Source organism: Arvicanthis niloticus, chromosome 16 (genome assembly GCF_011762505.2).
Source record: "Arvicanthis niloticus isolate mArvNil1 chromosome 16, mArvNil1.pat.X, whole genome shotgun sequence".
NCBI lineage: Eukaryota > Metazoa > Chordata > Mammalia > Rodentia > Muridae > Arvicanthis > Arvicanthis niloticus.
This window is the reverse complement of record NC_047673.1, coordinates 22721066-22736583: the sequence shown is the minus strand read 5'-3', so window position 1 is coordinate 22736583 and position 15518 is coordinate 22721066. Positions and strand designations below refer to the sequence as shown.

At 41.7% G+C, this 15518-nt stretch overlaps 1 protein-coding gene across 5 annotated transcripts in view; it reads right to left on the bottom strand.

Annotated features, from left to right (window-relative positions):
* Nucleotides 1-6525: 6525 nt before the first annotated feature.
* Pofut3 (protein O-fucosyltransferase 3) overlaps nt 6526-15518 on the bottom strand; it is a 72932-nt gene continuing 63939 nt past the window's right edge. For 4 of the 5 annotated variants that reach the window (XM_076913989.1, XM_076913987.1, XM_034520805.2 and 1 more), the window contains one exon: nt 6526-14222. In XM_076913989.1, coding sequence (XP_076770104.1) covers nt 14057-14222 — 166 coding nt within the window. In that variant the 3' untranslated portion in view covers nt 6526-14056. The remainder of the gene's footprint in view (nt 14223-15518) is intronic. The other variant, XR_013104355.1, reaches the window with a different exon arrangement.

Sequence of the window (15518 nt, the reverse complement as noted above, 5' to 3'; positions counted from 1 at the left end):
GATCAGAAGTTTAAGGTCAGCTTCTGCTATATAATCAATGAAAGCTCTGTTTGTTTGTGAGATCCTGCCAAGAGAGGGAGGTGGGGTGAGGGAGAAACTGACTTCTTTTGGGTCTATTAGGACAGACTTCACTGAGAACATAGTTAGATCTGAGTCTTGCAGGGTTTAGCTAATAATCTCAGCAAACAAAATCCATCTGAACAAAGTGCAGAGGTATGAAGACCATAGGGATAGTCCAGACAACATATAATTTCTTTGCATGTCCAGAACCTAGAGACATGCTGAGAAGATGCACACATGGAAAGTCAAGGACAGATATGACAGTTTCCATCATGATCAAATAAAGCGTGTTTGATTCGAGGTGGGGAGGAAGGGGTTACTGAGGAGAGATGATCTGAAGTGGGCAGATTATAGTTTACCTCCACTTGGGAAACACTAGATAGGAAATTCATCTGAGCCAGGAACCAGAGCTGTATGGACATGACCTTGGAAGACGGAGCCTAAGCTGGACTTGTACAACTAGGGAAAGTTTGTAGGAAGGAATGATCGGTGTCAAAAGTGCATCTACTCTAACGACCCCTAGTGCCAGAGAAGTGCAAGGAGTATAGTGGCCACAGGCAATTCCCAGGGAAATAGTCTTGCCAGCTACTCATCCTCTGCCTTTTAAACAAGGGCCCTGCATATTACCTGTGGGACATTGTAAATGTGAGATATGCCTATATCTGTTAAGTCCATCTGAAATGACCCAATGTGACCATATCCGTTTTCAGGATCCTGTGTTCTCACATACTCCTTGAAATACAGGGTGGGATCCTTGGTGACAAAGGGGACTAAGTATGTGGTGAGGAGATGGGTACGTCCTTGCTCTGTGATGATACATCTCTCAACATTGCACAAGACCATTTTCATATGTCAGTGAAGATTAAGAAAGAGGATCCAGGTATAGTGATCCAGGAATCCCAGAATTGGGAGGTGGCAGCAGGTCAAGGCTAGCTCCTGCTACACAGTCAAAAGTTAATGAAGACAAAGTATGAAGATGCTATATATTTTTCAACACTTATTACATGTATTTGTGTGTGTGCGCGTGTGTGCGTTGCATGCATCTGTGTGACAAGGCACAGCTATGTATGTTGGAGGACAGGTTGTAAGAATAATTTCTCTTCTCCCACCATATAGTGACTGAACTCAGGTCATCAGACTGCAGCAAGTTCCTTTACCCGCTGAGCCATCTCTCTGTGAACCATCCCCTATTCAAAAATTTACCAAGCCAAGTACATTTGAATTTGAATTTTTTTTAAAGTAACTCATAACTTTCCTTCTGTTTACAATGAAAAGAGGAGAAAGAAAAAAGATTTTATCAGTCAATAGCTAACAGATGGAACCAGAAACATTTTGGGGAGAGGACACAGAGACAACTACGGTTGCCATGGTTTCTTTGAAATTCAGTAAACATAGGGACCCAAATGGACAGTGAAATCCCCCATTGGGAAGAGCAGCTTGTTGCTGCTTTCCTTCTTGGATAATTGCCCACACAGACTTTGACTGATGGGAGTCCATGCCTAGATGACTAGAGTAGCTGACACTCACTCCCAGCTATTCTCATTTTTAGATTAGCCTAGACTATGCTACCCTCCTACATAACAGTCGCAAACAAGCCATAGCTATTTTTAAATTAATCAGTTATCCCAGTGGGCAGAGCCTGAAAGAAATATGTAAACTCAAGAGAGCCCAAGTTCAGTCTCCCGGCAAAGCAATGGGTAAGAGAATATTTCAAGTAACTTGTCAACTCTGGGAGACACATTCAGGCCCCTGGTCCTTAGCATCACTTTCAGGCCATCTACAAATCTGTTCAAATCCCAAACAGCCGTATAATAGCATATTGTGCTTACACTGTCAAACGTTTCCCATCCCCTCACCCCCAAATATGTTTGTGCCGATGACACAAGAGAAGACAATGAGGGTAGGTAGAACTCTTTTGAGATTTCCCAGTGCAGTGAAGACTGTCAAACAAACATTGAACACATGGTTTGGCTGAACTTGCATGTTTCGTCTAGAGGTTCTGATCAAGTTGACACAGACTAAAAAGTCTTTTCCAAGGTCACTGCAGAGGCTGCCAGAGATGAGATCACCGTTTAACAGAGGCCCTTCTCACCGCAGCCAGAACAGATTCTAGTCCACACCAGATCGCCACGGGTCATTTCCTTGTTGTTCTCCACCTCCTACGAATGGCCCTCCAGTTCACTGCAGGATTGTGCAACCTCGAAGGGGGGCGGGGGGAGTGAGGGGGTGATGGGTTCAGCTACGGGTGTGATGGTTGAGTATTTCAAACCGAAGTCAGCAGTGACAGACAGGTGGCAGGGCTGAAGTTACCTTAGCCTCCCAGGTTGTATTGAGAGCCAGGTATGGTAGCTTGGCTCAGCAACATGTCTTCAGAAGCCAAAGGCTCACAGAGCACTTTTTAGAGCATTGAAATTTGTGTCTGTTATGCGTCTGTCCCCAAAGCCCAAAGTTTGCAACATTGTATTTCCTATCTGGGGAATTTTAGGCTTTGTTGCAAGGGGAGGCTGGGCGAGGGGGTGGGGGTTAACACAGGAAGCCTTTCTTTCTTGAACTATCTGTATATCAACTTCACTGAGCAATCTGCCCCAGCAGCTTAAACTACTCTTTCTACCACCCTAGAATGGGCTTCGATAACTCTTTCTCTAACGTTTTCCATACTTGTCTGTCCCATGCTGCTAGTCTTCCAGAGTTTGGGAAAATGTGAGAATCTTTTTTGTAACAGATGGGCCCAGACATACGATGGCTCAACTTACAGTGTTTTCAACTTCATGATGTTATGAAAGTAATACACATTTATGGGACTGTACTTCCAATTTTGAATGTTAATCTCTTCCCACACTGGGGTTCATGCAATCTGAGACTCTCTAGTGAGGTCTGGTGGTGGCAGCAGGTCAGACTCCAGCGAGGCCGCAGGATCCTGAGGGAAACGAGAACACTTCACGGGGTACTTTTTGGCTGAGATGGAATTCAGCACTCTAGACGGACAGAAGACATGTTTAACTTACAAATGTTATTATGAACTAATTCAAGGAACATCTGTTTGGTAAAGTTTATTTGGGGATATTTATCTTTCAAACATGGATAAGAAAACGAATTTTGGAAAGACCCAATAAGAAGTAAATATAGATGATATTGATATAGCTTCCGAAAAGACAGGCATATAGATAGACTTCGACAAATGTCGTGATATTTATTGAGGGACTTGGCTCATGTGATTATAGTTGCCAAGAAGTCCCTCTGCATACTCTTTGCAGCTGGAGAAAAAGGGAGGCTCTGAGTATAATTCCTAGTCCAAGAATTATACAAGAACTGAAAAAGGCAGGTTGCGGGGGTGGCAGGGGAATTCCAAGCCTGGATCCAAAAGCCCACAAACCAAGAATGTCAGTGCTTGAGGAGGAGAAGGTTCTGGCTCAGGAAAAGTGGGGTTTGAGACCTTACTAGGCCTCTCTTCATCGTGGAAAACAACGAAGTCCCATCTTTTAATATGAGCATCTATCTTTTTTTTTAAATATCAAAACCCTCTTTTATAACTCTTCCAATAATCTAATAACTTTGCATGACTATTAGCTCATGGCTATTATTGCTTTACAAAGAGAAAATTGGAAGATAACTTGTTTGCTAGAAATCCCCATTTTAATTGGCATCAATCACTTGCTATCACAGGTAATATTATGTTTCTCTGTGAACCTTGGTTTTTTTCTTTATTCTTCTCTCTCTTTTTCCTTTTATTTTTTTTAACTCCATGTTTATTCCTGTTGCCAAGGAGTTGGATAACCTCTGACAAGGACTGAGATTTTTCTTGGGGGTGGGTTGGCTATAACAGTGGCAAGCCCATGGAAGCGAGCAGCTGTCCAGCCTACGTACATGTGTAGATGGTGATTGAATGCAGCTCGTAAGATAAAACTTCACCTTTTAGAGATGCTCTCGTTAAGTAAGCACTGACTCATTCAGACCTTTCTATACAAATGATTGCCTCTAGACATACCAACTGCAGAGCTGAACACCTTTTATTGAAAATAGCTTTATTTTTCTCACATAATATTTACTGGTCGTGGTTTCTCTCCCTCTACTCCTCCTAGTTCCTCCCCACTTCCCCTCCCATCTGGATCCACACCATTTCTATCTTTCCTAAGAAAACAGGTAGGTTTCCAGGCTGAGTGTGTGGCTCAGAGAACACTTACCTAGCAACCATGAAGACCCAGGTTCAATCCTCAGCACTGCATAAAATCACTACTTGAGAGATGGTGATGAACTCAAGGCCAGCCTGGGCTACATGAGACCCTATCATAGAAAAGAATCAAGCAGAAAACAAGCAGGTCCCTATGGTATAATAATAAAATAGAATAGGCTAGAATAAAAACTAATACATTGGAATAGACAAAAAACAAACAGAAGAAAAAGGATCCCCCCCCCAAAGTCACACACTCAAGAATCCCATAAAAATGATGGATAGGTAGGTGGGTAGGTAGATAGATGATAGATAGATAGATAGATAGATAGATAGATAGATAGATAGATAGATAAAATTAGAAAACAGCCTGACATGACATCATGAGACAAGGAGCCTCCAGTGATGCTGTTCAGTTCAGTTCTGTTGCCATCTCCTGCTGGGCATGCAGCCTACTCTGAATAATAGTTTGTTTCCCCAGTGAGACTCCCTTGGAGAATGCTAAATTTTCATTACAAATGCTTACCAATTGGGGATTGTCTCTGGGTTATGGGTTAGGGATGGGAGCATGTGTCCATTTTTTTTTAACTTTCCCAACCACACTTCCTCCCGGTCCTTCCCCACCCTCTTGCCCCCTGTTGCTTCCACTCACTCCATTTCTCTTCAGAAATGCAGGCCTACCGTGGATATCAACCAGCCATAGCATATCAAGTTGCAGCAGGACTAGGCACCTTCTCTCCTATTAAGGCTGGAGGAGGCAACCCAGTAGGAGGAAAGGGTCCCAAAGGAGGCAGGCAACAGAGTCAGGGGCAGCCCCTGCGCCAACTATTAGGAGTTCCACAAGTAAACCAAGCTGCACAACTCTAACATATGTGCAGAGGGCTGGATCAGTCCCATGCGGGCTCCGTGGTTGGGGCAAAACTGAACTCTTTAGTGCTTTGAGTGAATCTCGTTATGAATACAGCCCATTTAATATTCTTCATAAATACTGCACTCATATCACATTTCACATGGAGTAGTAGGGGCCCAGAGGTAAGTTTCATCTCACCGGGCTCTTACAAAAAGACATAAAAGCTTCCTTGAGTGTTTTATGTTCTGCTGAAGCATTTTAATTTGTCATCCCCTACTAGAATGAAGAACTCCATGGTAACATGGTTTGCATCAATTAGGCTCACTCCTGCACGCTCAATAAAGTTTTATTAAATATAGTAATAAGTTCTGGGATGTTTGATCCAAACAGTAATTATTTTCTTACTTGTTTTAATTCATATACATATTTTTCTTATTCCTTAATTTATATTTTTCTTGTTTCCCAAATATAAAACAGCCTTATTTTCCTTGATTACATTAACTGTTACTTATCTTACTCTCATTTTCAAATAATAATCAATATTTGGCTTAGTTACTTGATTGTTTTTAAAGACAGGGTCTCCTTAGTTGCTCTCAGACCTGTGATCCTCCTGCCTCAGTCCACAGAGCACTGCAGCTAGAGCCATCGGGCCTCACTCTTCTATCAGTATTTCCGAAACGTCACTTAAGGAAATGCTTCGAGTAAAATACAAAACTAAACTAAAATAAACCCCTACCACATTCTCTGTCCGTTCTTCAGAATTATAAAAAGGAACATAGAAGACCACCACACCCTGCACCATCATCCTCCATTTCCTTCTGTGTCAAACACAACATTCGTTCATCTTCCCTCTCTGATCTCCTCAGGAGAGTCTGTGCTGGGCAGTTATCAGGTTCAATGCAAGTAGACACTCGCTTCCCAAAACTTCCATTTTCACTCGAAGGCTGTTTCATTTTTAATCACTGACAACCAATTCTATTAGTCTTTTAAAGTGAGGGGCTCCCTTTGTTTTTAGGAAAATAACTGACAAAAACCTCAAGGTTGCATTTGTGTAGCTTTTCAGACAGTCTGCTTTGAGTAAACATGATGTTCTTGGGAAAGCATGTGCACTCTGCTCCCAATCCCGTCACACAGGACTTGCCCTCCAGTGGCTGCTATACTTTGTAAAATACAAAGTATGTGCTTTAATGTGAAATCTATGGATGCCGTATATGTACCTGCTCATGTGGGCCTGTGCATGTGTGTATGCAGGTGTGTAGGGACATGTGTTCACATGGATGTGGAGGCCTGAGGTTTCTGTTAGGTGTGTTCCTCAACCTTGTTTTTACTATTTTAAGGTACCCTAACTTATTAAATATATATATATATATATATATATATATATATATCCCATAATTTCTGTTATCTAGACTTCTACCATCACACAGAATAAAAAGGCTCACAGTGATTTAATTAATCATGTTTATTGCTTTATCATGAGCATTCTTTCATAGTATTGTCCTCTCACCCCTCCTTTGAGTAGATTCATCGGAGTTTACTCTGTGGTTTTGAGATACAACTTAAGTTCATCTCAAAGGCTCTTGGAATATGGCCAGCCTCAAAACCATTAATACCCACATCACCTACAGTGATGATTTCATAATCACCTCAGCCATTATTTAAAAAATTAACAGCCTGTGTAGGCTGGTTGTAGAATATCTTCTCATGTTCCTGATTGGATGATGTGGGGTTCGTAACTAACACAGAGGACATATGTCCTCAGATGCATTCATCACTGTCCAGTTCTGACTCACTTCAGAAACTTCAGTGGAACAGACTAAAAAGAAACTCGCAGGTCACTGCTCCAAGGAGTATGAAGGAACAATGGAGGACAGATAAGAAACCTATGAAGACAGATAAAGGTCGCTCTTGTTCTAACTGTTCAGATATGGCTTCACCTTGGACTGATGATAATCAGGCTGCTCATCCCAATGCAGAGAGGATAGAATCCTAGGGAGTCACCTCTACTGCAGCCCACACTGCAGCCCCTTCCCCAGCTCCTCAGTCAGCCCTATCTCCAGCCCTACTAAGGTTCTAAGTCAAGGCATGTGAGCCTGGGAAAGTGATGGGCCAAAGTTACAGGTAGAGGAGTCACTATTGTACGAAAGCTCACCCCTGTGTGTTGTCCCTGTAGCCCCACATCCACACCACGTGGAGCACAGGAGAGCACAGGTCTGTTCGCAGAAGATTTATCAGGTGTCCCTTCTCTTCTTTCTCCTCATTGATCTTCTGTGAATGAATAATTGGGATCTAAATCTACAGACCTAGTCATCTCTATCCTTTCTCAGTCCAGGTCCATTATATGGCCTGGTTCCAAGATTCAGGACAGAGCAACGGGAAGGCAACAACAACAACAAAAATCCTCCCTGGGTTTTGAGTCTAAACTGATTCATCAATCAAACAGACAGCTTTATAAGGTTTGTCCCTTCCTATCATGGGACCATTCCAGAGTCATTTTGCTGTCTGAAGCTGTGTGCAAACGTATCAGAAGTCCCACAAGGATAGCTATGAATACTCTGGGTATTCCTTTATACCTGTTTGGTTGTTTATGATTTATTTTATGGGCCTTGGAGGGAGAGAAGGAAGGAGAGGGAACAGGAAAGGGAGAGTGTTGAGAGGGGATGAATGGGTGAAGGTATCCTTGGAGTCCAGGATTGGGCTTTAGATTCCCTGGAACTGGATTTACTAGCTGCCAAACATGGGTGCTATACAAGAGCAGCCAGCGCTCTCAATCACTGAGCCATCTCTTCAGCCTCCTAATCCCTGGTTTTAATAAAGTCGCAAAGCCCTCCCCAGAATCCTTCCCCTTCTCTCGCTCACATCTTACATCATTACACTGCCCATCACAATGCCTAGTTCACAACAATCCAATAAATACAAATCAATTAACAAACAAGAACAAAGGGGTCATCCCCCTAATCCATCATTCACCAATCTGTCCTACTAGACAAATCTCAATCACAGTCTTCAAAAATAAAAGAGTGATAGCTATGGTCATCAACACTTACGTAAATGTAAAGCATGAACATTTGCTCATTTAACCATCACAACTGTCTCACAAGGAGGTCAGCTAGTACAGCAGGCATAGGGTAGAATAGGGAGCAAGAACAAATAAGATAATTAATATAATACATGGTAACTCAGGCTATATTTGTCTTATTCTAGTATTATAGGGCATAATTCTATATCCCCTGAATTTTCCCCAAGATTTCCAGTTTATTTATATATATATATATATATATATATAACTAAACTATATATTATATATACACATAGTATATGTACATATTAACATATATGTATATATAATGTTGATAATATGCAATAAAAATATTCACTAATAAATTTTTTTTAAAAATTAAAGGACAGTAAGGACGTTTTATAAAATATTCAAGGCTGCCAAGTTTTCTGAAACAAAACTTTTCATTGCTTTTGTTTGAACTTCCATGCTATACTTTGAACATTCTGAGACACATTAGTTATGCAAAATTGTGCCCATCTTGCCCTAGGGTAATCAACTTACTCCTACACTGGTGCTATGAACTGAATATGCTAAAACTTTAATAGCAAATATTTGCCATTTGCCAGACGTGGTGCTGAATACCTTTAATCTTAGCACTTGGAATGCAGAGAATGGCAGATCTGTGAGTCTGAGGACAGCCACATCTACAAAAACGTTCCAAGCCAGCCAGAGATACATAGTGAGACCCTATCAACAAAACAAAACAAAACACCCACATATAGAGTGGTAGAACCTTTGGGAAGTAAATCAGGCATCTGGGTTATAAAATAAACCTCAGAGAATTCACTCACCTACTTTTGTGTGAGTCACAGCAAGACTACCATCTGTGAACCAAGAAGCCCCTGACTGGACACCAAATCTATTGGCACCTTAAGCTTAGATTTCCCAGCCTCCAAAAACATAAGAAGTAAACTTTTGTTATTTGTAAGTCTCCAAGTCTATGATAATATATTAAAAAAAAAAAAAACAAAACAAAACAGAGAGACCAAGGTAAAACTTGGTATCAGAAGTGGGGTAGTGCTGTACAAGTACCTGAAGTGAGTTAAGTGTCCTGGAACTGGGGAAAGAAAAGGCTAGAAGAGATCCCTGATCATCTTTAACAGAAACTGTGTTGTAAAGGCCTTAAAAAATACGTAATATCATGTGAGGCTTTTCAAGTTCAGTTTTGTTCTGTGCTGGATTCAGTGTTCTACAGACACTGATCTTGATTTCCTATGTGTGATACATAATGTACGAATGGGAGAAAAAAAGACACTTTTCTTCCAAGCAAGCTACCATCCATCCAGTTACTAATAATGATAATGGCCCTAACTGATGTTCTAGCTACTAGAAACTAGTCCTTAAGCCAGTAAGCATATAGACTCTGAAACTTTAGATCTGTTGCATGGCCAGAAGTCAAAGCTGTCTCCATTTTCAAGTGCAGACATGCAGACTATTCACAAACATTAGTCGTTATCTTTATAAAAGTTCTGGTGGGTTTTCTGTTCACCTTTTTGTACTGCTTAGAAACTTCATCCTCATAAATAACCCAACTGAAATACACTGAGTCACTAACATGAATATTGCATTGACATTACTTCTGGTGTCCCCTTGAAGCAATTCTCAGAGAGTGGGGTAAAGAGAAGCATGGTGTGATAAGACAAACATGGGGAAAGTGAACTAAGGCATTCAGTGTGCAAGTTCTACTTGAAGACAGGAGGCCTGTGAGATTAGGAGACACTTCTCAGCCTGTAAGTAACAGTGACTGTCGGAAGCAGGAAGGCATCTTACGAAGGAACACCCAATAAAAGAAGCAGCAGATGCTAAGTAACAAAAATGTCTCAAAGCATGGAAGTCTCAAATCTGTGGGTATGTAGAGTCCCACAATGCCTCATTTATTTTCATTGAAATGTACTCTCTTAAAATATTTTTATTAATTCTTTGAGAACCTCATACAATGTATTTAGATAATATTCATGCACTCTTTCCCTAGTTCTTCCCAGATACACCCAATCTCCTGTACCCCACAATTTCATGTCCTCTTTTTCTTTTATAACCCTGAGTCCACTTAATGCTATCCATATAGTCCTGGGTGTTGCATGATCTACAAGAGCATGGCCTACCTGCCAGGAGCCACACCTTTAAATAAAAATGACTCTCTCTTCCCTAGAAGACAACGACTCTCCATAGTTCCTTAGTTGCTAGTCAGGGCTCAAGAATCCTTCCCAGCTCCATGCTGACTTCCTGACAGAGCAGGACTGATGCACATATGAATGCACAGAGACTGTGGCAACATGCACAGCACCTGCACAGATTTAAGACAGATGAAGTCCAAACACTGAGCAGGGGAAGTGTACAGGGGCTCCCACCCCTAACCAAGAAGCTATTCGCAAATTATAACTGCCCGCAAAGGAAAAAGTGACTTTCGCTAATACAGTCTCACTGGGTGTATCAACCACACTTCAGGGTAGACCTCATGCCCAAGAGTAGCTGGCCAACACAAAATAAACTCAATGACATTTCTGTAGACTTTTTTACTCGTTTTTCTTTTGTTTATGTTTTTTTAGTCTTATTGGTCTTTTACTTATATATTTTGCATTCAATTGTGAGGTTTTTAGGGGTGTTTCTTGTTTTTTTTTTGTTTGTTTGTGTTTGTTTTAGAGCAAGAAAGGTCATAGAACTAGGTGAGTGAGGAGGTGAGGAGGATCTGGGAGGGAGGGGGAGGGGAAATCAAAATGTATTGTATGAAAAACAATTTCAATTAAAAAAAGAAAACAGGGGCTGGAGATATGGCTGAGTGGTTAAGAGCACTGCCTGTTCTTCCAGAGGTCCTGAGTTCAATTTCCAGCGACCACATAGTGGCTCACAATCATCTGTAATGGGATCTGATGTCCTTGAGTGGTGTGTGTGAAGACAGAGATGGTGTGTTCATAAACAGAGAGAGAGAGAGAGAGAGAGAGAGAGAGAGAGAGAGAGAGAGAGAGAGAACAAAGATAGTAAGATCCAGAAGACCATGATACCTGGTGAAAGATGTCTTCTAGATATGGCAGCAGAGTTGTGTCTACAAAATCTCAACAGACCGGTTGCCTAAACAAGACCTCATAATGTCCAGACTAGTCAACATGTCAGCGGAAATAGGTGAAATTACACAAGGGCTCATCTCTAGAAGAAAAACTATAGGCGATCAGTGGCTGCTGAGAAAAAAAAGAACCAGTTTTCTTTGGGTACAAGACTCCTGACAAGATGATCCAACATCAGCTGGTGAACCCTAAATTCATGAGAAGCAACTCTTAATGGACTTAGTAGGTTATATATACATATATGTGTATATATGTGAAACATTAATTATAAACAAGTCATGAGTTTGAAAGTGAGGGGGGGAAGAAGTTAGAGGACAGAGAAAGATGGGTGGAAATCATGTCAATGCAGTGTATTCATGTGTGGAATTCTAGAAAAAGTAATTTATTTAAAAAATGAAATAATTTTTGTTTATACCTAGAGCAGAACCTTAGTCGGAGAAACTTTTTTGCGGTGGGTTATCAATCACTAGGGAGATATAACTGGTCAAAAGTACTGAGAATAAAAGGCCAGGTACTCAGCCATAAATGGGGCATCTTTGTGAAATACTGCGTTCTAGACATGGCATTACTGTCACCACCGCTGGAATTACCTATAGTACACCTCCAAAAGATCAAGTCAGTCACAATCCCTGGAAGGGGGACAGATTGTCGTCAGACTCCATGCTTTGCAAAGGAGCTATTTACAATTGAGAATGTGGCCACTGACAGTGTTCCTAAGTACCAGTGTATGGTCCCTCGCCCAGGCACTACTGAGCAGCCCTAACGGGATTTAGTGTGTTCTAATATATGTTTAATGTCCAGCCTCAATATTAGGGCAACATATTAGGGCTGTTGCCTTGTCTCACTGCATCCTGTTTTGTCCTGTTGAGCTGCTGTCTCCTGGAGGCCTGCTCTTTTCTGAAGAGAAAATGGAGGGGGAGTAGATCTGCAGGAGAGGGGAGCTGGAGGGGGGAGCTAGGAGGAGTGGAGGGAGGAGAAACTGGTTGGGATGTATTGTATAAGAGAAGATTCTATTTTCAATTTAAAAAAAAAGACAAAAGAGGGGTGGACATTGCAGGAACATGGGGAGGAGTGGGGGAGGATCACATACATCATGGCATATATGAAGTTCTCAAAAAAATGTTAAGAATTACTCGACATATTGAGATTTGAGACCCACATGAAAGCACTGAGCATTTGATTTACACATTTCTGTAAAGTGGAGCTACTGTGTTATTCTGTCAAAGATATAAATCCTTTGGCAGACTATTTCTGAGGATTCTGAAAGAATTCCACTTCAGTCAGCATACAGTTTAAGGCCTGACATCAACACCGCCAACAACCCCTTTTCAAACACTTACTGTGTTGTTATTAAATAAAATAATAAAGTCCTTCTTTCCCAATAATATGTAAAAATACATGACGCTCCTTCTTCCAAAGAATGCATTGCATTTGAAAAACACACGTCTACACCAGTTTATTCCCACCTTAGTAAAAAGCACCTATGAAGTTAACCATCTTAAACTTGGGTGAGTAATTTTAGAAGTTACAATTCAAAGGCGAGCTCAGCCACTTCTTCTCAAGATACAAATTCAAGGCCCAGGGAGGTTGAGAGATTTGCCTACGATCACATTTATTCCATGATAGATGTGGGATGGAGGAGAAACTCTCCACAGACAGGTCCTGCCACCAGCAAGGTGACCCGACTGCTCATAAAGAATGAGCTGCCTTCAGTCCTCATTTCTCACAGGCTGGCCTCCACAGCTGGAAAGCAATGGCTTGTCTTCCCACAGAAAGAACAGAGAAGCCAACACACCCATTGTCAAAAGGCTTTGGTGTGGGCCAGAAGTCTCCTTACTATCTTACTGGAATGAAAGCCAGTGTGGTGATTCCTCCTTGTTTTCAGAGAGCTCCAATAGGGAACCAGATGATACAGCTTTTCCAGCAGCCTTTGGAACCTAGGAAATGTTCCTCAGCAGCCTGCCTGCTACCATGACAGGCTGTATCCATCATCCTAAGAGCAATCGGCTTCAAACCAGAGGAGAGCCCCGGGCATTCACATCCCACAACCTGATCAAAACAAATGGCTGTCTGCCATGAAACTGACCATTTTTTTCCTCTCCCGCCTCTGTAGTATAAGAAACAATGAGTGACATCTCACTGAAGGAGAAACCAAGAAAAGTTACATCTTTATAGAAAATTCCCCTTCAGAGGGGAGGGGGAGGGCACAGGTGAGGCTGAGGCGAATATAAGTGAGGCTAGTGACTAGTAATGTGGCTTGCAGGTGTGGAGAGGAATGAAGACACACACGTGTCCCAGTCCTTTGGACTGGAGGAGCAGAGGAACTTGACAGACCTTTTCTTCCTCACCCACATCCCCAAGAACAACAGATGGAGTCTCTCACTGCCAAGTTCTAATGTGGTTCATTCATTCCCAGCCTCAAGACACTGGGCTTGCCAAGGACCAATGAGCTGCTGACAGGGAGGTGAGTATCACGCACTCAGAGCTAGATGTATAGCAAGGAAAACGCAGGAGTTAGGTCAGTTTCCACAGAAGACAGCCAGTACCTGGGTCCAAATACATAGCCTGAAGGCAACCAATGTCCATTTTTAAAAGTCTCCTGTTTGTTGAGTATAAAAATACAGAGGCAACCCCCAGAAGAAATTCACAGCTACTACTTGCCAGGACTCTTTGTGAGAATTGCTACAATTACTTTCCATCCTAAAGGATATGCAATGGAATACCCATCTCCAGATATTAAGGCCACCAAGAGAATTACGCTTATTCTATCAGTCTAGTGCTTTTTTAAAATCAATCCTTAAACACTAGAGCCCAAAACTCTTCAGATGAAAAATTTTGATTCCTATCGACCAGCCACCTCAGCGCCTGGGCTTCTTTCTTAGACTGTTGAAAGCTGGGTAGCCACAGTTCTCGCAACGACCTCCCACGTAGGGCTGGAGAAGCTGGAGATGAGAAGGCGAACAAGGTAGGCTCTGGGCAATGCAGGTGGTGAACATCCGCCTTCCATTGTTTGGGTGGTAAGCCCTGCATGGAGAGAAGGAGAATAAGAATTTAAGATATATGGTGAGGAAATGTAGTCCCCATGTTCCTGCTGCTCAACCATAGGACAAGGCATACTTTCATAAAGCAAATATTTTCCCTCCATAGTCTCAGCAGTTACACAGTTGAAGTGTCACAGGGGAAAGTATCAACATTTATTGGGGGCTATTCTATGCACTGGACACTCCATTAGGCATCTGAGACAGTCTCAAGTTTTCCTGGCAATCACATGAAATAAATACGACCACCATATTTTACAAAGGCGGGAAGTCGAATTCTAAGTACTGTCCCAAAACAATATATCAGCACACCTAAGGCTCAGCCTAGTTCTCTCTAGAGTCTGCTTCCCCATTACTGTTTATTGCCTTATTTAATTACTTTTCTCCTCTATGCCAACGCCCATATCCTTCTTTGAATAGAAAACCTTTGTACTGTGAGAACATAGCTCTTGAGATTTTGATGTAATGTTAGTTACTGTTTTATTGCTGTGACAAAACACCATGATGACGGCTGTTTATGCTTTTAATAAGCATTTAATTAGACTTACAGTTTCAGAAGATTAAAGTCTGATGAGCCATGGCAACAGGAACAGCTGAGAACTCACATCCTCTTCCACAAGTAGGAGGCAGAGAGGACACATTGGGAATGGTGTGGGTCTTTTGACACCCAAAAACCTGACCCCAGTGACACACCTCCTCAAATAAGGCCACACCTCCTAATCCTTCCCAAAAAGTTCCACCAACTGGGGACCAAGTGATCATATGCTTTCCCCTTCCCACATTTCCCCACAAATCCAGGAAACGTCATGCTCTTTCTGTTTCTCAAAAAAAAAAAAAAAAAAAAAAAAAAAAAAAAAAAAAAAAAACCACACACACACAAAAATAATAAAAATAAACAGATCCTGAAGGACTCAGTTACCTTCAAGGGGCTCATGACTGGGAGTTTGATTGTTCATACTCCAATGAGTATATGGACAACCCAAATTGGACTTGATGTATTTTCTTTTCTTTTAGGGGTAAGGGCACAGGGGTGGAAGGCTGGACCTTGGAGTAAACGGAAGCAACTGTGATCAGGGTGCTTTATATGAAATTCCCAAATAATCAATAAAAATATTACATAAAGAAAGAAACTAAATGGAACCTGATTTTTGTTGGCCAACTACTTCTGGGCATGGGATCTGCCCTGGAGTGTGGCTAACATACCTAGTATCACTCAGTTAAAGAAAACTGACTTTCTCTCGTCCAGCAGCTATCAATTGCAAATGGCCGGAGAAATACAATA